At 41.4% G+C, this 21934-nt stretch overlaps 2 protein-coding genes across 5 annotated transcripts in view; one reads left to right on the forward strand and one right to left on the reverse strand.

The window, feature by feature from the left end:
* Positions 1–249: 249 nt before the first annotated feature.
* On the forward strand, positions 250–17547 carry agmat (agmatine ureohydrolase (agmatinase)). Its single transcript, XM_063033425.1, has 7 exons — positions 250–558; positions 7106–7308; positions 7445–7493; positions 9555–9750; positions 11574–11753; positions 12914–12998; positions 13444–17547. The coding sequence occupies exons 1-7, from the start codon at positions 257–259 to the stop codon at positions 13515–13517; spliced, it is 1089 nt and encodes a 362-aa protein (XP_062889495.1). The 5' UTR covers positions 250–256; the 3' UTR covers positions 13518–17547.
* Position 17548: 1 nt separating this feature from the next.
* Positions 17549–21934, reverse strand: part of dnajc16 (DnaJ (Hsp40) homolog, subfamily C, member 16) — a 33642-nt gene continuing 29256 nt past the window's right edge. For 3 of the 4 annotated variants that reach the window (XM_063033421.1, XM_063033423.1, XM_063033422.1), the window contains exons 15-16: positions 19939–20106; positions 17549–17993 (exon numbers count right to left, since the gene is read on the reverse strand). In XM_063033421.1, coding sequence (XP_062889491.1) covers positions 17558–17993; positions 19939–20106 — 604 coding nt within the window. In that variant the 3' untranslated portion in view covers positions 17549–17557. Of the gene's footprint in view, positions 17994–19523; positions 19574–19938; positions 20107–21934 lie in introns of all 4 variants that reach the window. The other variant, XM_063033424.1, reaches the window with a different exon arrangement.

Raw genomic sequence — 21934 nt, forward strand, 5'->3', positions numbered from 1 at the left:
GTTCGACCTCCCTCTTAGCAAATCAAAAGCTATGGGGTTGGTGGGGCCAAGAATTAGGGGGTCATGACAAGACCTGTGGAATAATGAGCATAAGGGGAGACTCCTTTGCAGAATGCATAAATCTGTTGGATTGATGGGAGAAGAGGTAACACAAGAAAGGGAGGGATTATATTGGCGCAACATCTTCGCAGATGAAAACTAGTAGGGGTTTTATTTCCCAACTCTACACCACAGTCTAGTCCAGTTGGCGGCGGTAATGTACAGTACTGGACTGTCATGCGCCGGTCAAAAGTCAGAAGGCTCAGTAAGTATGGAGGGGTTTCTCTTTCGTCGTGTCCCTTCTGTGCTGCGGGGTCGCCCGTGGCTGCTGCGCCTAGTGTCCAACCGGAATCTCTCCTCGCTAAGGCTGAATATACCCAAGAGTGCCGCGGAAGTGGCTCGTCCCGTCGGAGTTTGTTCCATGATGCGGCTTCCAGTGCAGGATTCCTCGCAAGGCTTGGATGCTGCCTTTCTCGGAGTGCCTTTGGATATTGGCACCTCGAATCGGCCTGGTGCCAGGTAAGGAAAATGAAGGAAATCAGTTGTAATTTATCTGCCCCTAATTTGGAAACACGGAGTGGCGCAAAAGGGACCCGTGCCAACAGAAAAGTGAGTAATAATCAAAAGGCACAGCTGTAGCAGATTGTAATAGCAACTGAACATAAACTGGTGCTCCAGAAGAGTGGAAAGTGCGAAAAATGTGAGAATAGAATTTGGAATGGTGGAGCAACGTAGACGTTATTTAGAGCTGGGTTCCAAAAGTTGCCAATGTTTAAAGTCCGAACGATCCTGGAGTTTACGCTGAGCTGTAGGAGGTGAAAGACAGAGGTGGGAAACTAAACCAACATCAGAAAGATTAGGGCCACGGATGAGCCCATGGGCACGGATGCGTAACGAGTACGCGTAAATCATGGTACGTCTTCCAGTCGAGGATCGTAAGTTAGAATGCCAGTACAGCTGCTGGGGAAAATGAACACAGCCAATGACAAAAGTTGTAATTGAAGAGTTAATGCCAGCTATGAAAGGACTGAATTGTTTAAAAGCCCATTTAGTTTGGGGTAAGAATTCTGACACCTTTAGTCCGTCTGCCCGTTGTCACTCCACGCACATAATTGATTCTTAACCACCAGCTGAAATATACAACCTCAGTTCAGCTCAGTTCAAAGGTGATAAATGGTAGTTTGACCACATCCTTTGATGACGTAACTATTACTTGCAAACAATCTCTCAACAACAATGACAATTTGTACTTGAATTGCACTTTTAAGGTAGTAAAGCACCCCAAGGAGTTCACTAAAGCTTCATTAAAATACTAATTCATATTCAAAGTTCAAAGCAAAATTTATTGTCAGAGTACATATATGTCACCACATACAACCCTGAGATTCTTTTTCCTGGGGACATATAAAATGACAATAGGACAGAATGAGCTCAAGTATGACAGGTTTCACAATCCTGCAATCTAATTAAAGAGGTGTTTGATTGCTGGACTCCCTGATACACTGCCACACCATTATCACACCTACACCACAGAAAAGAATTAAGCTTACAGACAGATAGCAAGAACATGACAAATTAATTTAAAGGTATTTGAATGATTACTATCAAACGGCAGTATATAAAGCAGTAATTTATTCATCCATGAGACCATAAGATATAGGAGCAGAATTAGGCCATTTGGCCCATCGAGTCTGCTCTGCCATGTCATCATGGCTGATCCAATTTTCCTCTCAGCTCCAATCTCCAGCCTTCTCCCCATATCCCTTCATCCCATGACCAATCAAGAATCTAAGGAAGGATATCTAAGAAAGGATGTGCTGGTGTTAGAGAGGATCCAGAGGAGGTTAACAAGAAGGATCCCAGGTATATAAGGGTTAACATCAGAAGAGTGTTTGAAGGGCCTGTACTCACTGGAGTTTAGAAGGATATGGGGAACCTCATTGAAATCTGCTGAAAATTGAAAAACCTGGATGGCGTGGACATGGAGAGATGTTTCCAGTAGTGGGAGAGTCTGGAACCATAGGGCAGAGTCTCAGAATAAAGGGATATCCCTTTAGATCAGGTTTGAGAAGGAATTTCTTTAGCCAGAGAGTAGTGAATCTGTGAAATTCATTGTCATATGCAGCTGCGGAGACCAAGTCATTGGGTACATTTAAAGAGAAAGTTGGTAGATTCTTTATGAGTAAGGGTGTCGAAGGTTACAGGGAGAAGGCAGGAGAATAAGTTTGAGAGGAAAAGAATAAAGAAGCCATGATTGAACAGCCGAGCAGACTGAATAGGATGTATGGCCTAATCCAGCTCCTGTCTGATGGAACTGTGTCAGTGCAGATATGAATATATTATGATTTCTCTCTAAATCTCTGCTTTTAACAATCCATATCACTCAAGTTCCACCATAAGCATAACAATTGCACCTATGTGCCTAACTCTAGTTCCATTTTCTTCATCCTTGAGACATGGTCGTTAATGAGACAAATGTTGCATTTATTGGCCCTAAACTACATCTTGCTACATTTGAGAAGTTGTGGTGGAATAGAACCTTGTGCAAACATGAACAGACAGCCCACTGTAACCTTGATGTTTAGACTTAGGAGTGTCTTTAAGAATATTCTTAACAACTTCTACTTCTGCACTAAATATAAAATTAAGCAGTGCAGAACATTGTAATGTTCTAATTCACTGTACCATGTATATCAGGGTATCCACTAACAATATCTGCATTATGTCAACTTGACATCCACTTGTCATAAACATAAGAGATTCTGAGATGCTGGAGGTACAGAACACACATAAAATGCTGGAGGAACTCAGCATTTGTGGAAATGAATAAACAGTTGACGTTTCAGGCTGAGACCCTTCATTAGGACCGGAAAGGAAGGGGGAAGATACCAGAATAAAAAAAGATGGGGAAGGAGAACAGGGACAACCAAGAATGTGATAGGTGAAGCCAGGCTGGTGGGGATTGGGGAGGGGGCTTGAAGTAAGAAGCTGGGAGGTGAGAAGTAGAAAAGACATAAATAAATAAAGGCATCCGTTAGTCTTGCGAGACCATGGATCTGCGCCTGGAAAGTCTTCACTCTCCAGGGTGCGGGCCTGGGCAAGGTTGTATGGAAGACCAACAGTTGCCCATGCTACAAGACTCCCCTCTCCACAACACCGATGTTGTCCAAGAGAAGGGCATTGGGTCCCATACAGCTTGGCACCGGTGTTGTGGACAAAGGACTGGAGAAAGAATCTGATAGGAGAATGGACAGTGGGAGAAAGGGCTCTGGGGTGGTGGTGGAGGGGTGGGGAGTGATAGGCAGGCAAGGGGAAGAAGGAAGAGGCTAGAATTAGAAATAGGACCAAGGGTGGGGGAACTAAAGAAAAGATAGTTAGCAGCAGAAATCAACATTCATGCCATCAGGTTAGAAGCTACCAATATGGCTTATGAGGTGTTGCTCCTCCACCCTGAGAGTGGCCTCATCATGGCAGAAGAGGAGCCATGAGCTGACATGTCAGAACAGGACGGGTGATATGAGTTAAAATGTTGGCCAGTTGGAAATACCACTTTTACAGATGGAACAGAGATGCTCGACAAAGCGGTCACCAAGTTTACATTGGGTCTCACAAATCGGGAGCACTGGATGCAATAGACAACCCCAACAGATTTGTAGGTGAAGTGTTGCCTCACCTGGAAGGAGTGCTTGGGGTCCTGAATCCATCTTGTGCTCCCAATCATTCTATCAGTGAGATCATTACAGTGTCTGATGGCAAGAGGACCCTAGACTGTGCAGCACCTTCTACAATGGCTGTGCCAAGGATGCGTGTCCCCCTCAGCATGTACTCCTGTACTTTGTATCAGCTGCCAACATTCCATGCAGATAACTCCTTGCACTGGAAAACCAGCAATCTTCAAGCATCTTTTACCAAGTTTATGATCCTCTAGTAGATGTTTGCCTCAGTTCACATCCCGGGAAGCGGCCCAAAATACATACGGTCTCATAATGAATATTGACAAGGACCTCTGCATTATTTTACAGATGGTTCACAAGGAGGTGGCTATCTATCTCATCCATACCACAGCTGCCTCGTGCTGTGGGATGAGGACTCCAGAACTGTGAGAACTGATGAGAAACTCCATCTCACCAGCGAAGCAGAGTCTTGGCATTTGTTTGAGATTTCTGGTGTTGAGCCAATTTGCAAATAGCTTTGGCAGTCTGTTCAGGGAATGATAAGATACATCATCTCCTTCTCCCTGAGGCCCGTGATTATATTTTATGTTGATTAATACCCCGTTGGCTCAAGGTCAATGAGATTTACCTATGGTTTGCATGAAGAACAGCTAATATTGTGTGGTCCAACTGAGTCAACAATTTCTGCTGTCCTCTTCCCCCCCACCCCCAGTTGCTTGTATATGAACATAATGCCTCCTTTCCTCAAGGATCCTAATATTCTGCCAGCTATCACTGTGTACTCCCAGCAGTTCTGGGCTGATTTAGGCCCACAGAGCCGAATAGGGTTCAAAGGAATGAGACATTATTAGTTCCTTCAGGGTCAGAGACTGTTTGCCAATGTTTGAAACCTGTCTGAGGGAGGTTGTGCTGTCTGGGGCCTTTTCATTGTATAGGCCAGCATCAGATTTATAGATCTATCATACAACCACTTGCCCTCTTCCTTAAGGTTACTGATTATAACGTCTCCTCTCTGTGAGCATGGTTCATCCTGCTCTGTGCAGTAGACTCTGGATTGAAGACGATTGTGATGGATCTTGAGGTAAGGAGCAAGGTTTATTGGCTCTTTTTCTCTTGGAGTCTCTCCTCAACACCCAGACCCATTGACAGCTGCAGAAGCAGATTTTACATGTCTTATTGATGCATTTCCCACTGGCTTTCTCTCTGGTTGAGATAAATGGCCATAAACACCCAAAGCAAACCTCCTTGTGGTGGGTACAGTTCCAATCAGAGAAGCTTTCCCATTGATTCTCATTCACTGTAAATTAGCCAGGGCACCTTGATGCTGCTGCTTTGATGTTTAAATCACTCATCCAACATTTAGATCTTTTCTCCACGCTTACACTGTAACGAGACTGAGAGTGGATAGCCTTGGTAACATCCATCAAAACAGAAGTTAGTAAATGACAGAGAGAAGGTTTTTAGGAATATGGGCAACTAGATCACATTTCACCTGCTTTATGTGGACAGGACTGATAACGTTTTCATCCTTGAGTGGATTCTAAAATAATGTGGTTACAAGTGTGATCGTAGCTCTGGGGATCCTTTCCTTTGTTGCATATATTGCAACCTGTTACTTTATGTAGACTAATCAAATTGTCTGAATGATGGTTGGACCTCAGGAGGATCATGAGATGGGTCAACCACTCATTAACAACACCTTGTCTTTTTCACTCACATGCAAGGCAAAGATGAAGTTAGATGTTATTTCTGTTCTTTGATTGCATTGTACCTGACTAAATGAGCCAAGACTAGGGTTTTGGTTTGACCATTGTCAGACAATCTCTTCCATCCTGCATGGTAGCAGAGCTACTTTACAAAGAAGGGTGCCTCAGAATGAAGACCGGATTTCGTTGCTATAAGATGATCAATGCTAAATGGACAGCTATATGTGGCTGCTGGATGGGCAACAATAAGTAGGATGTTTCCCTGTTTCCTTCACAGCTTCTACAGGTGCATTTTGGAAACTTTGTCCTTCAGTTCTCAGAATGTAGCGTTGGTACTGCATCGCTCTTGGAAATCAACTCACTCACCCATTCCGTGTTCTTCTTGCTGTATCAGAATTAACATGAGCACTGATTTGTCAGCAGGAAGGCACATGTTGCATGCAGTGGGAGACATTCAGCACTGCTTGTATTATGCATGACAGCCTAACAGCGCATTGGATCCATTGTCAGTATGAAGGATCACACTCTCTTAACAATAGTTTACCAGCCTGTTATCACCAATGTCTGTGCCTGATACCTTGTCAGTACTTGAAGGTTAACCTAATTTTATTCCCGTTATATTTTGTTGGAGTAGTTTGGTACAACAAAATGACTTCCATTTCATTGTGTGGCAGCAACTCAATGCATAAAAGCATGCAGACATGGTTAAGAATTTCAGTTGCTGTTCAGACAAAGGATGAGAATGGGGAAGGAATGTGATTTAAATGACTTGGACCACAGAATGATTGGTGGTGCTGGACGGGGTGGTTTGAGTATCTCAAAAACTGCTGATCTCCTGGGATTTTCACACACAACAGCCTCTAGCGTTTGCAGAGAATGGTGCGAGCAGCAGTTCTGTGAGTGAAAACACCTTGTTAATGACAGGAGAATGGCCGGACTGGTTCAAGCTGATAGGAAGGTAACAGTAACTCAAATAACCATGTGTTACAATAGTGGTGCACAGAAAAGCACCTCTGAACACACGACACATCGAACCTTATAGTGGATGGGTTACAACAGTAGGAGACGATGAACATACACAGTGGCTACTTGATGAAACAGGATGTACCTAATAAAGTCATCACTGAGTATATATAAGACAGGCTAAAAACAGAGGATATGTTTTCTTTCCCAGAGATGACTCATGCAACAGATGGTTTCAGTACAATCTAGTAATCATGGTTGCTATCTCTAGCACTGACTTTGTATTCCAATTTATATGATTAACTGAATTTAAATTTATTTGTCACTCTGGTATCTGAATTTGTACCTCCAAAACCTCAGGTTTCAATCTAATTACTCCGGTTACATTCTCATTCATAAATGGCGAGTACTGGAGTCTGCCTTGCCCATCTGATTAGCCAGGTTAGCCAGATCACTTGCCATGATCAAATTGCACTGGTTCTTCTATTCAGTGCTAATCTCCTATTCTACACAATCCATCATGCAGGATGTCAGTCAAGCCCAAAACATGGGTGAGCAGTCAAAGGTATCCTGTTCAGTGTGGTATTTGGCAATAATATCTCTCCGCTGAAAGGAAAATTTGCAAGCAAAATGTTAAGTGCTTTAAGTTGATAAAGAAAATTGTAAGTGGTATTACTTGCAAATCACAGTAGAATCATCTTTTCTTTTTGCTTCTCTGTTTAGGTTTGGCCCTCGACATATCCGAGCAGAGTCAGCCATGGTCAGAGCATACAACAGTGCTACTAAGGCAGCCCCTTTCGAATCCCTGATGGTGGCTGACATTGGTGACATCAACGTGAATCTTTATGACCTGAAGAAGAGCTGCAAGATTATCAGGGAATCCTTTAAGAAGATTGTATCTGCTGGCTGTATACCCCTCACCATGGGTATGATACTGCATGGTCCCTTCTGTCAGTTGGGGAGAAGGAAGAAAAACTTAATATAGGAAGGCAAAAAAGAATTTTGATCCATGTTATGGAGCATATTAGAAATCACTAATTATATGTGTTTGATGTGACCTAGGTGGTGATCACACTATAACATACCCTATACTACAGGCATTGGTAGACAAGTAAGTTTTTCTGCTTATTATTGTAATTGGAATGCATGGGACATCCTAAATTCTGTATTTATTTTTAAATGGACATTGAATCCATGAACACTACCTCACTACTTTTTTGGGGGGTTTTCTGCACAGTATCACTTTAACTTAACTATTTAAAAAAATATTATATATATATAATGTAACTCAGTCTTTTTTCTCTATATTTATTTATCATGTATTTCATTGTACTGCTGCCATAAAGTTAACACATTTCTCCACATATGCCGGTGATATTAAATATGCTTCTCCTTGTACATGCCCGGGGAATGTACGCTGGCCTTTGTTTTACCTGAAACTTTCCCAGTTGATTACCACCCGTGCAGAGGAAATATATTTTCCTCTGATCCTTTTTCTTTCCTCTCCTTCCTTGAATATGTTAAACTTTGAGGTTTCTTTCTGCAGCTGTTATCCCTTTCAGTATTTTATCCATGGTCACTAATTATGAATCAAGACTGCATTTTCTACCAAAGGAACATCATAGCCAGCTGACTCCCTATGTTGTTCCAGGAGAGGTTGATGAATATTTGTCAGGGTTCGGCATCCTACTCTGATTTCCCATCATGCGCTACCAGGGCAGTAGTTTTGCACAAGCTGGTTCACAGATTTATGTCAATTAACTGAACGCAGACTTAATGGTGAACTTGCCTCTTTCCTGGAAGGTTGTCTCTGCAATTTACCAGGTAAAATCCTGCCACAAATAGTATAAAATCTAAAGTTGAAAAATATTTGGCAACTGTTCAAATAACTTTATACTTTATTGTCGCCAAACAATTGATACTAGAGCGTACAATCATCACAGTGATATTTGATTCTGCGCTTCACGCTCCCCGGAGTTCAAATCGATAGTAAATATTAAATGTTTAAATTATAAATCATAAATAGAAAATAGAAAAGGGAAAGTAAGGTAGTGCAAAAAAACCAAGAGCCAGGTCCGGATATTTGGAGGGTACGGCCCAGATCCGGGTCAGGATCCCTTCAGCAGTCTTATCACAGTTGGAAAGAAGCTGTTCCCAAATCTGGCCATACGAGTCTTCAAGCTCCTGAGCCTTCTCCTGGAGGGAAGAGGGACGAAAAGTGTGTTGGCCGGGTGGGTCGTGTCCTTGATTATCCTGGCAGCACTGCTCCGACAGCGTGCGGTGTAAAGTGAGTCCACGGACGGAAGATTGACTTGTGTGATGTGCTGGGCTGTGTTCACGATCTTCTGCAGTTTCTTTTGGTCTTGGACAGGACAACTTCCATACCAGGTTGTGATGCACCCTAGAAGAATGCTTTCTATGGTACATCTATAAAAATTAGTGTGGGTTTTAGGGGACAAGCCAAATTTCTTTAGCTTTCTCAGGAAGTAAAGGCGCTGGTGGGCCTTCTTGGCAGTGGACTCTGCTTGGTTGGACCAAGACAGGTCATTTGTGATATTGACCCCGAGGAACTTAAAGCTTTTGACCTTTCCACTTGTGCACCACGATGTAAATGGGGTCATGCAGTCCGCTACTCCTTCTGAAGTCAACAACTAATTCCTTCCTCTTGCTGACGTTGAGGGATAGGTTATTGTCTTCGTACCATGCCTCCAGGTTCTTAATTTCCTCTCTGCACCTAAACTCATCATTATCCGAGATATGGCCTACAATTGTGGTGTCATCAGCAAACTTATATATTGAGTTCGATGTAAACTTGGCTACACAATCATGGGTGTACAGTGAGTTCAGCAGGGGGCTGAGTACACAGCCTTGTGGGCCACTGGTGCTCAGAGTGATTGTAGAGGAGAGCTTGTCCCCTATTTTTACAGCCTGGGTCCTGTCTGTGAGGAAGTTGAAGATCCAGCTGCAGATCTGAGTGCTGAGGCCCAGGTTCCGGAGCTTAGGAATCAGTTTATTTGGAATGATGGTATTAAAGGCAGAGCTGTGGTCAATGAAAAGGAACCTTACATATTGAAAAGTAAGAGAAGAAATAACTGGATATGTAGAGAAGGAGGGAAATTAAACACTCATTACTTGCTGTCCGTGATGGTCTTTTGTGTTTTCTTTAAATCAGATATGGTCCAGTAGGACTGGTTCATATTGACGCACATGCAGACACAGGTGATATTTCGCTTGGAGAGAAGATATGCCATGGGACGCCATTCAGGCGCTGTGTGGATGAGGGATTGCTTGACTGTAAACGGGTAGTACAGATCGGGCTCCGGGGTTCAACTTATGAACCAGATGGTTATCTTTGGGGCCGAGAACAGGTAACATATTTTCCCCCTTATAGTGCTTATAACGTGGCTATCTGGTTGGTCAGGTGAACTCGAAGTGTTTCTATTCATTTTTCCATACTCATCTCCTTTGACTTTATTTTCTCCTAAAACATAGAAATAGGAGCAGGAGTAGGCCATTTGGCCCATCGAGACTGCTCAGCTATTCACTATCATGGCTGATCTGGCCATGGACCCATCTCCATCTTCCTGCCTTTTCCCCATAACCCTCAATTCCCCTACTAAGCAAAAAATCTACCTAACCTTGTCTTACTGAGGTAGCCTCCACTGCGTCATTGGGCAGAAAAGTCCACAGATTCACCACTCTCTGGGAAAAGCAGTTCCTCCTCATCTCCATCCTAAATCTACTCTCGCAAAGCTTGAAGCTATGTCCCCTAGTTCTAGTCCCACCTACCAGTGGAAACAACTTTCCTGCCTCTATCTTATATATCCCTTTCATAATTTTATATGTTTCTCCAAGATCTCCTCTCATTCTTCTGAATTTCAGGGAGTACAGTCCCAGGTGACTCAATCTCTCCTCACAATCTAACCCCCTCATCTCTGGAATCAATCTGGTGAATCTCCTCTGCACCACCTCCTGAGGTCAGCTGTCATTCAGTTTGTGCAGGTGCCCCTGCCCAACAGTACTTCTGTGAATCTGTGCAAGGAACTCTTGTTACACATATTGAGTAATTTCTCAAGGCCCAGCCTGACTGTTTCGTCCCACAGCAATTTTCGTTTACTCAAGACATCAAAATAATTAAGAACACAGTTTAAAAAAAAACCTAAACAGCCTGATTTCTTGCAGACCTGAAGTGATCAGACTTGGCTTCTATTGTGTGACTTCTCAGGGGTGGATGAGCACTTCCCCATGTGGTTGTTAACTGATAACAAAGCAACCCCTATTTACCTCTCTCACAGTAAAGATAGCAAGTTTTATCAGTTAAGGAGTATAGCACAGTGACATGGCTGGTGCATGATGATAAGTGGTAACCAGGCAGCAAAACGTTAAAGACATAATAATTGGAATTTTTAACTATTCTGTTATAGATTAGGATAGCAAAAACACAGGGAGTAAAAAGTTGGAGGAGTTTCTGAAATTTGTTCAGGAGAACGTTTTGTGGCCCAAGGTATAAGATAGTGTTGCAATTAGACCAAGTGGAGCAAACATCAGTGGGGGAGCATCCAAGAAACAGTGATCACAATCAAGGAAAGTTAAAATAGCAATGGGAAGGAATAAATTACACACCAAGTTAAAACTATGCAATTGAATTAGGGACCATTAAAGTGGCATGTGAATAGATCTTGTTCCTGTAAACTGGAATCAAAGTTTGGCAAGCAAAACTGTAACTGGGGGGGGGGGGGGTAGTAGCTTCGGGTGGAAATGTTTCGTCTAGGTACATTCTCATGATGGAGCAGGGTAGTGAAATTAAAAAGCAGAGGTTTCTAGATGACCAAAATGAAGTAAACAGCAGAGGGGAAAAAAATCATAGATGTTATTTTGTTCACAGAAGTATGGACCAAATTCATTACATGATGGTAGAATGGAAGAAAGAGATGCAAATAGAGAGCATGAGCAAGGAGGCAGCACATAGAAAAGGGTCCATAAATATTAATCAAGTACATGAACAGGGAAAATGTTGTAAGATTCAAAACTGTTATAGTGAGGGGTACAACCAAGTTGTTAACAGAAGGAAAAGTAGGTTTGAAACAAATCATGTAGTACATGTAGTCAGTTCATTTAAACCCATGGTTTGTAATTGTTCAAGAAAAATAAATCTATCAGTCCTTTTGCCCCGGGCATTTATTGTTTCCAGGGTTTCCGTGTGGTTACTGGACAGGACTGTTGGCTACGTTCCCTTGCTCCACTAATGGATGAGGTGAGGCAGCAAATGGGAGATGGCCCTGTGTACATCAGTTTTGATATTGACGGACTGGACCCGGCCTTTGCACCTGGAACGGGAACTCCCGAGATTGCAGGTCTTCAACCAAGCCAGGTAACTAAGCACAACAAGTACTCCACGGTAGAACGAACCATGCTTGACAAGTGGGTTCAAGTGAGCTTTTCCAAAGTGATAATTTGAAGATTAGTTTTCAAAGATTCATTTTCACAAAAGTTTTTTGAAAAATCAGATTAAAGGTGATAATGTCAATTTGATTGCCTTTTCTCCCACGGGCAGATTAGTAAATGTGTTAGGTCCTTTTCATTGGTATTGGTTCTCACAGGGATTACGGGAGAAGAATCTGTCTTCAAGTAATGTTGCAGAATATTTTATATAACCACTAGATGGGGTTCTGAATTAAATCTCATCTGAAGAAAGCCCTTCCATTGTGCTGAATGCATTCATTGATTATTTGATACCCGAAGCACTCGACTCTACAGAAAAATTAAGAACAGGAGTCAAACACCCACCCCCGCTGGCTTACTCGACCATTTAAAGGGCTGATTGTATCCTTATCTACATTACCACTTCCAGTAACCTTGATTTTATTCTCTAGCTATCTCTGCCTTAAAACATATTCAAAGACTCTGCTTCCTTCTGAGGAATGTTCCAAGGACTCAAGACTCTGAGAAAAAAATAACTCCATTATTTTGATGTTATAATTTTAACAGTGAACTCTAGTTCTAGACTCTCCCACTCAGGTTCTAGACTCCTGTTGACTTCCACTCCACGTCTATCAAGCCTTCTCAGGATCTTATTTTTAAATCAAGTTCTTTCAGTCTTCTAAACTCCAGCAAATACAAGCGTCATTAGTCCTAACGTCTCCCACTTCAGATATTAAGTGTGCTAAAACAATCTCTGAACTGCCACCAATGCAATAACATTCTTCCTCGAATAAGGAGACTAACACTGTTCTCCAGCTGCAGTCTCATCGGCATCTAACATAAAAGAATAACTTCCACCTCACAATGAACACCATTGTTAATTTCCTAATTACTTGCTGTATCCATGGTTTAAACAACACTGCTTCCAACCTAAACAGCCAACGAACCAACTTTCCAATTGCGTGGCCACCAAAATATGTGAAACATTTGAGAGAGCGGTCTTAAAAGGTAGAATTACAGGTTAAAAGGAAAACTTCTTGGCTACTCAGATCATTCATGAAATTTTGCATGTAATGTGGAAATGGAAAGAGGCTCCTTGTGTGTTCACAGGCTTTGGAAATTATCCAAGGGTGTCGGGGGATGAAAATAATCGGCTGTGATTTGGTTGAGGTTGCACCAGCATACGATACTTCTGGTGAGAAAACATTCAAATTAAATTTCATATCAACATATCTGCGGAATTGTGCAAAGTGGACCTAACAGAGATAGTTATTCATAATTATGAAACTGTCAAATGCCAGCTTAGTTGAGTTAGTGGTATTTGCCATTGAAGTGAACAAAGTACATAAGCACAGAGTGGTGCGTTTGAGTGAGGCCCTAGTGCTAAATAAAGCAAATTGGAAAACCCGTTTTGTGAATTCAAAGAAAGGAAAATGGTGGGTGACACCCTCGAGCTTCCCTGTTGTATATGACTGATGGTTGAGCCCTTTCCCAGGAAAAACCCAGGAAAACTAACTTGTATATAGTGTCAACACCACTGCCAAGGGGTGTTAAAATGAAGAATAAATAACAATAGTAATATTGCAAATGTATGAAAGGGAAAAGAATTCATGCCATTTAAGTGTATCTTTTTCTTTCAGGTAACACAGCTCTGACAGCTGCCAATCTGCTCTTTGAGATGCTTTGTGTTCTACCTAATGTTAAGTATTATTGAGATTTATGGGTTATTTGGGTTAAAATGATGACACAAGCTCACGGTGGGGATTCACCTTCTTACAGTCAAATCCATTTTATAACAGCTCTGTTCAACTTAGTATGTACACAATAGGAGATATAATAAAAAGAATCTTGAATGTGCAGTAACACGGTGTGAAGCTTTAACTAACTTGCAGTGCAGTGCACACCACATGAAAACTGAATATGCTATGTTTGCAGAATGGCTATGTTTATAAGCCAAGATTATATTAATATTACAAATGCTTACTTAAAATAATCTAAACTGCAGTAATTCCTTATCACAGATGGGCAAACTTAAAGTATTTCTGGTTATGAATAACTCTTTTAATATCTATATGCAGTACAAGTTCTCCGCAGGTTATGAATACCTGACATATGAACAGCTGTACATGTGCATGAGCATTTGGGAAATTGGCAGGTTAAATTTGTCAGCTGCTGCAGGCATCTTCTGCCACATGAGAACTCATTTGTGGCTGCAATTCTGACTTGCAAACTGTTTAGATTATTGACATGTTCACAGGAACAGAACCTTGCCACTAACCTCCTAATAGCAAACTAAACTCAAGGTCTTCCATTGCTTTACACACAAGAGATTTCGCTGATGCTGGAAATCCAGGGTAGCACACAAAATGCTAAGGAACTGAGCAGGTCAGGGAGAGGAATAAATAATTGATACTTTGTACTGAGACCCTTCATCAGTTTGGCTTGGACTGAGCATTTTAAGGGCTCCATTCAGAACCCCTGTACAAGAGTTTCCTTCAATAATAAACCATGGTGCTTTGGGAAACACAATCTGCAGTCAGATCCGCAGAGAATAGGCGGTGCAGATCAAAGCAGATGAGGTAATGGGATAAAAAGATGTAATGGCTGTTCATTAGATCAGAATGAAAGGATAGGTTGTTCTTTGCTTTCAGCATCCTGTGCAGTGTGACCCTAACTTCTAGATTGACTTTGGATGTATCTGTTGCTGGCTGGAATATATGGGCCTCTGAGGTACTCACACAGAAGGGGCAGCACGGTTGCGTAGTGGTTAGCATAACGTTATTACAGTGCCAGCGACCCGGGGTTCTGTAAGGGATTTATACGTTCTCCCCAAGACTGTCGTGAGTTTCCTCTTGCATTCCCGAGTCATACGGGTTAGTAGGTTAATAGTAGACAGGTGCAATTGGGTGGTGTGGGCTTGTTGAGCTGGAAGGGCCTGTAACCCTAAACTATAGATTAAATTATTACTTTCATGGGCCTTTTATGCATGGATTTAGAGGAATCGTGCAAGTAATGACAATTCAGTTTTCTAACATGTATATAGGTCTCCACAAACACATCTCACCCAAAATATGGCACAACTGTACAACTTTTAATTTACCGAAACACACCAGACCATAGTAGACTGTATAAGTATACAATTTTATCAAGGGCACCTTCTGAGGTTTTAATTATGCAATTTTTTTTTTGAGTACAGCTAATTACTTGCAAATAAATATAAATGTTATTCTATTTAAATGAATGCCTACATTTTGCATATTTAAAGTGGCATATAGTGTCAGAGACATTCAGTGGTGCAAACAATGAACTTTGGACTAGAACTGCATATCAATTTAAATGTTGCAAAATTTTTTAAAAATGAGATTCTTTTGTAAACTTATTTTGTAATAACTGAATGGGTAAAGACACTAGCCCGTGAAGTATTAAAGCACACAGGACAGATTATTGCAAGTTTTACCCAATGATAGCCAGGAGAAAGTTAAACACAAGAGATGCATGAAATCCACAGCAGCACACAGAAAATGCAGAAGGAACTCAGCAAGTCAGGCAGTATCTATGGAAATAAATAAACAATCGATGTTTCGGGTCGAGACCCTTCATCAGGACTGAATAAGGAATCAGAAAGTTAATATTAAGGACTCTCATGTCTAATCAGTATTGAGAGATCACTGTTAAAAAATAGATTGGGCCAGGGCAGGATTAATTTTGTTTTGTGCAAGTGGAGGTCACCATGTATGAATGGTCAGCTGAGTCTCTTGCAGAGAGGGACATAAAAGTGAGACAAAAAGCCACTGTAGATATGATCTAAGACTCATGGGTGTCATGCCAGGAGTGACATATCAGAAATTTGAACAGTATGAAATAACATTTTTCGCAATGTTTTTAATTTAAAGAGAAATTTCATAAGCAAGAGGATATAAACTCAAGCCTTAGCTAATGCAGCAGATGACGGGTAAAAACAAAAATCAGATACGTACTTTACATACAACTGAATTCCTGAGCAGATCTGAAATAATTGAACTATATTTCATCGAAATTTGAAAGAAAGGTTGGTCAGAAGGAGCATTTTCCCCACAAACTGAAGTGGTGGAAGCTGGGGATTCAAGAATTAGGGGCTCGGTGGAAGTTACCCACCTTCACTAATGGGCACATCAAGCAATCCACTTGACCCATTCTCCTAGTAGGGAAACAGTGCTGGAGAGGATCCCGGGGGAGATACACATCAACTTCAGCCATAGATAAAACACACATTTTCTTGTGGTGCACCTGCTACCAGAAGACTAGCCTGCCTGCTGTGCAGGACTGTTGGTCATCCAGCTACCTTCTGAAAAAAGGATTGTTGCACAATTTTTAGGCCATTATCTTTCACACTCCATGTCTTCTCCAACGCTGATCAACAGGGCATAAATATCCAATATTCTCTGCCTTTATTTCAGACTCCATTCTCTTGCTGTGACACAAATGGACAGCAAGCCAGGTATAAATAATCCTAAACTTCTAAAATTTAATAAATATATTAAATACAGTTTACATTACTTGAATTAGATACTGCTACAGGCAACCGTGCAGAATAAATTATTTCAGTCCATTAGTGAACAGTTATAGCTCAACTCTGTTAATATTTGATCTAATCTAAAGCAGACCACATGTCCGAACTCTGCTTCCCCAATAGACTTGCACAACTTTAATCCAGCTTCCTGCAATTGAGACTTAAACTACAATTAAATTCCAGTTCCAAAACACTTGTCATTCTATTGGTTAGATGCAATGTTTGCCAGGTCAGAAGATTAGGGGTTGTTCAGAAAGACAAATCTGTGTTTGGTTCAAGCATTAAATGATCAACAGTGAAACGCAGCACGGGTGGAGTGGAAGGGGTTAAACAAGCTTGCACTAAGGAACGCAAGACGAGCAAGGGGAATTGAAATATGCCAAGTTTCTACTCCCAATTACCATCAACAGTTCTTGGTAAATGCATCTTACGGCTTTTGAGGACATTATCGCTGAGTGACTTTGACTCAAACTAACTTTCAGTTCTAATATTTCAGCAAAAGCTACTATTTTCAGGAGGGAGGTGGGGGTAGAAAAGGATAGGGTTGGGTAGTGGGGAAAGAGAACAGCTGAAAAGTGCACCAGGCAAAGTAAAGTTTCATAAAGACTAACTGGCAACTTCAGAAAAGTCTGCTAACTCAATTCCAAAATAGAGGACAGGGCTAAAATACGCTGCTGAGAAAAAGAAAGCAGCTTTATTTGTTTGTTCTGCGGTGAAGGGAGGGGGAGGAGGTGGGAAGCTGGAGGTAGCTGCCTGTCTATTTTCATTTCCCAATGATTGCTGGTAAACGTACCATGCACAAGGAAGACAGGGGAAGTAGGGGGAAAAATACACAAAACTTGAGGTACAAGAATTCAAGTACTGTACTTATGCAAACTCTGCTATCCATGACTCATATATCATCATTGTATTACCCACCTGCTTTAAAAATTCACTCACTCACCAACTCCCAATGGTTGCAGTGCAAATTAAAAAGAGTTTATTCTTTTCCTGGTCAGACAAAAGGATTGTGTGAACAGAACTTTTAACCGTTCATTTGCCTGGTTCGTCTGTTTCAATTTACATGACTTGTTTTTGTTTCAGCTGTGTAATGCAAAGAGGACAAAATATTATTTTAAAAAATGAGATAGAGTCGTGTACTTCTGCATGATGAAAATGTGGCTCAGATGCAATTCGGCACAAAATGCTACCAAGACTACAGAATATCAGTGAAGCTCAGGCCAAAATGGTACATAATATCGTTGTGGAATCCCTTCAAGCAGCCTGTCCATCCATAGGTTAAGTCTGTTGAGCAGTTGCTTGGTCTGTTTAACAGATGGATTGGAACTAAATGTATGTTGGTGTGGGTCGTCTGTTTCCTTTGTATTAGCTGTCGTGTCCGATCCAGTCCCGCCTTTTGTTGCTTCTGAGCTATTCAGTGCACCATGGTTCTCAACTTCATTATGGAGTTTGGGTTTAAACAGGCAAAAGTATTTCCGATGGCCATTTAGTGCTAATACGTAGCCAGCATAGTTCTGGTTGTGGTGATTTTCATTTTGTTTATCGGAAATTCGGGCAGGGTCCTTGGCATACTCTAACAGATCTTCCAGCCACTTGCCATGTTTTGATAAGTTTAGAAAGGAAAAATGTAACGACTTATTCCTGGAACAAAAGAAAGAAAACATTTAGAATTGCACAAAGGGAACATCTCAATTTTTAAACAAAATATAGATACCAAGGATAAAACAACTAGAAATTAAAGTATCTCTGTTAAAAGACATTTCAGCTACCACTAAATTTACATCACATTTCTAGGTCAAAATATTGAATGAATGATGAAAGCAAAATAATTGCAATTATACAATTACTCATTTTCCACAGTTTTGATTTCCAGTCTCAACAACAACAACAACAACAATAGAAAGCTGGCATAGTTCTCTGTGACTTTTAGGTGTTTTACCTTTTGTATCAACTCTGTTACTGTTTCCCTAGCTCTGATTCAGTTTACACTGATTCCAGCTAAGTATCCTGCCAGTCAGCTTTGCATAAGGCTTGAATTTTTAAACTTTTACCTAACAAATAGAATCCAAGGCTCATCTGGATATCAGAATTTGCAGTTACATTTTTCTTTAAGCATGCTGCATTGATTTTTAAAATGTTCACTAACTTCTGTCCAATTTCCTTTCTTTGTGGATGTACTATTTTGACTCTTCTGAGTTGGTGGGGAGAAGATGTCACGAAACAAACTGTTATCCAATATAGATAATCAGGCACATCCTCTCCATGACCTACTGAATAAGCAGCGGAGCACCCTTTCCAACAGGCTCACTCAGCTCTGCTGTCACAAGGATTGTTACAGAAAATCTTCCCTATCACATGCAATAAGCATATACAACAGTTCACATCTGAGCAACAGAACACACATCATAGTACAACGATCTCCACTTCATTACTTCATACATTATTATTGCACATTGGTACATTATTATTGTGAATATTATTACTCTGTACACTTATTAATTAAGTCTGTACACCGCTAAGTGCAGTTTTAAATGTTGCTGCTGTAACGAAAGAATTTCCCACTTGGGATCAATAAAGTACTTATTATTGTTCAGTAGCATGCTAGTGGTGAAAAGACCATAAAAGTGCAGGTAGAAATGAGGAAAAATAAAAAAAGGTGTTTGCAATTACATGAATTGTATGATAAAGCCAGAACTTTATAAACTGTAGTTTACATTTTTACTGATTAGTTTCAGTTGCATCTGTGATTTTCTTTATGAATAAGCAAAACATCTTGATTTTTCTTTTCGTAAAACTCTGATAGAAACAGGATGAAAACAAACTGAACCAAAGATAAAGAAAAATTCAAGCCCTACTTATAGGATTGAAGGCAATCTTATTATCTCCCAGAGTGTAATATTGTAAGCTGACCCGCTGTTACTCCATTGAGTGACCAAATCCAAGTGAAGGGACCCAAGACCAATTAACAGTAAGGGGGAAACAAATGAAATTGCAGGTGATGAAATAGGAAGCAAAAACAAACACTTGAAGAACTCGGCCAGTCAAGCGGCATCTCTCAGAGATGCTGTCTCAGGAGGAGGAGGAAGTTCAACAAGGGATTTCATTTCGTTGGCACACACTTGAAATGTGGCTGAATGCAAATGTGTAAGTATCCCTGATTAATGTACTTACCACATTCACTGTCTGGATCTGTCAAGGAATACAACTTTATGTGATGGGTGCTGCAAGGATAGAGGAAAAAATAACAACAGTGGAATATGGTTCCTCTTCTTGTGTTAGGGCCAGATTAGGTAGGAATAAATAAATCTGTTATCGTCAAGAGTTAGGGTAGGGTAGGATAGGGCACGTGAGTGTGCAAAGATCTGTTATCATGCATCGGAATCTTATCTAATGCCTCCTTTCATTCCCCCCCCCCCAACCCGTGCAGACTCTTCTACTACTGTACATGGTCAGTTAATTCACAATTGGCTAGGGACTGCACCAAACTTTTCTAATGATTATAATGAAGTTGTGGAAAGGTGCTGTATTTCTAAACAAGATTTTACAATTTCCACCCCTACCCACCATTAGCACATACAAAACTCACCAGGTAACAGGATAGACTTCGTGTGCAAACCTTTGTATCAAAATATTCTTCGTAGCATCAGTAACAGCAACCAGAACATTTATGTTTCCAGGCATGAGGCGCACAAGGTTGCTCATATAGTTAACATAAGTCAGTTCAGTCACTTCCACAAAATCCTGCTCCGATGACCTAATTAGTGAAGGAAAATTCATTACTTAAATAGTGCTATGGTTTCATTTTCAGATCCAATTTTACCTTTCACATCTTAAAATTGAGTAAGAGATAACTGCTGGCCAGGCTTCAAGAACAATACAGTAAAACTCAGAGAATCTGGTACTGTTGAAACTTTACTGAAGAATTTCTAGAGTATTGGATGTTATTTTTTTTTTAACAATATCCCAATTTTAATTCACTTTTTCTTAAACGTGTGTTACACAGTTTTATAATAAATGTTCTTAAATGAACCAAGTGAGTGGAAAGAGAGTGAGGGAACTAGTCCCTCAGTGAATGGAAAGGGATCACAGCAAACATCACCAGGTGAGCCACATACCAAACCACTGGGATTTCCAGCAACATACATCAAAGTTGCTGGTGAACGCAGCAGGCCAGGCAGCATCTATAGGAAGAGGCGCAGTCGACGTTTCAGGCCGAGACCCTTAGTCCTGACGAAGGGTCTCGGCCTGAAACGTCGACTGCGCCTCTTCCTATAGATGCTGCCTGGCCTGCTGCGTTCACCAGCAACTTTGATGTATGTTGCTTGAATTTCCAGCATCTGCAGAATTCCTGTTGTTTGCACTGGGATTTCCAAATGGTTGGATAACTGATTACTAGTTCTACTTGACCTTGAAGAATGATGTCCCCTTAAGACTTTTCATACAAGTTAGGGGGTTGCCATTGTGACGAGAATACACATAAATTAAGATGTTTGCTGGCCTGGGCTTGCACCAGTGGCATCAGCAGTGGTCTGCCACCTGTCCTCAGGGGAGGGAGAGATAAGGCACACAATGAAGCAGCATTTGGAGGTGTTAATGAAGGAGCCATCAGTCTGGGTATCGTCAAGAGCGGCTCCCCCTTTGAACCCTGAACTGTTTGAAGTGATGGACAGGCGATCTGGAGATGTGTAATGAAGGGACGGGAGAGAGAGCTGTCTAGAGCGGCTCCCCCTTTGAACCCTGAACTGTTTGAAGTGATGGACAGGCGATACCCCAGCAGGGGGATAAAAAGGGACAGGTTCGCTAAGGCAGGACACACACGACACCCGAGGTAACGAGACCCTGGAAGCGGTACGCCTCTCACAAGTCGGTGGGAAGTACCGGGCCATAAACGCACAGGGTGGAAAGGTACGATCAGTGGGAACCCGGTGTGTGTCCACCCTCGCTTGGGTGCCGGGTTCACTGCAGAGGATCCACCGCATCTGGAGGAGGGGTCACAGTCGATGACCTCAGGTGACATCACAAAGGACCCGCCCGAAAGCTGCTTGTGAGCAATATCGCCGGTCTGTGAGTGGAAGCCGTTCTGAATGATCAGTCATTCTCGTTCTCTCTCTCCCTCCCCCCACGTTGTCCATCGCCATGGCAACGATTACTGCGAACTGAACTAAATTGGACTGAACTTTGTGTCACTTTGAAATTGGTCATTTACCCCTAGACAACGATAGAGCTTGATTGATGCTGTTATCTTAATTCTGTGCACATGTGTGTTTATCATTGCTGAACTGTTGCATTTATTATCCTTTCGATTACTGTGTTGCTTGTTTCTTTAATAAAACTTTCTTAGTTCTAGTAATCCAGACTCCAACTGAGTGATCCATTTCTGCTGGTTTGGCAACCCAGTTACGGGGTACGTAACACCATTTAGCAAGATCAACGGAGATGTGACTGTAACTTAAGCTCTGAAATCCTGTCCTGTGAATCTGAGGATTTCAGGTCACCATTCCTTCTTTCACCCTCCATAGATATGTGCCTTTCAGTTCCAGTTTGTTTCTCTTTTTCTTTTCTGTAACCAACAGCTGTATCTC

The sequence above is a fragment of the Mobula hypostoma genome, chromosome 25, assembly GCF_963921235.1.
Source record: "Mobula hypostoma chromosome 25, sMobHyp1.1, whole genome shotgun sequence".
Lineage (NCBI taxonomy): Eukaryota > Metazoa > Chordata > Chondrichthyes > Myliobatiformes > Myliobatidae > Mobula > Mobula hypostoma.

Coding starts and splice junctions, on each gene's coding strand:
- agmat (XM_063033425.1), top strand. CDS start 257: ATGTACAGTACTGGACTGTCATGCGCCGGTCAAAAGTCAGAAGGCTCA. Junction 559..7,105: donor TCGAATCGGCCTGGTGCCAG/GTAAGGAAAATG, acceptor TTCTCTGTTTAG/GTTTGGCCCTCGACATATCC. Junction 9,751..11,573: donor ATCTTTGGGGCCGAGAACAG/GTAACATATTTT, acceptor TATTGTTTCCAG/GGTTTCCGTGTGGTTACTGG.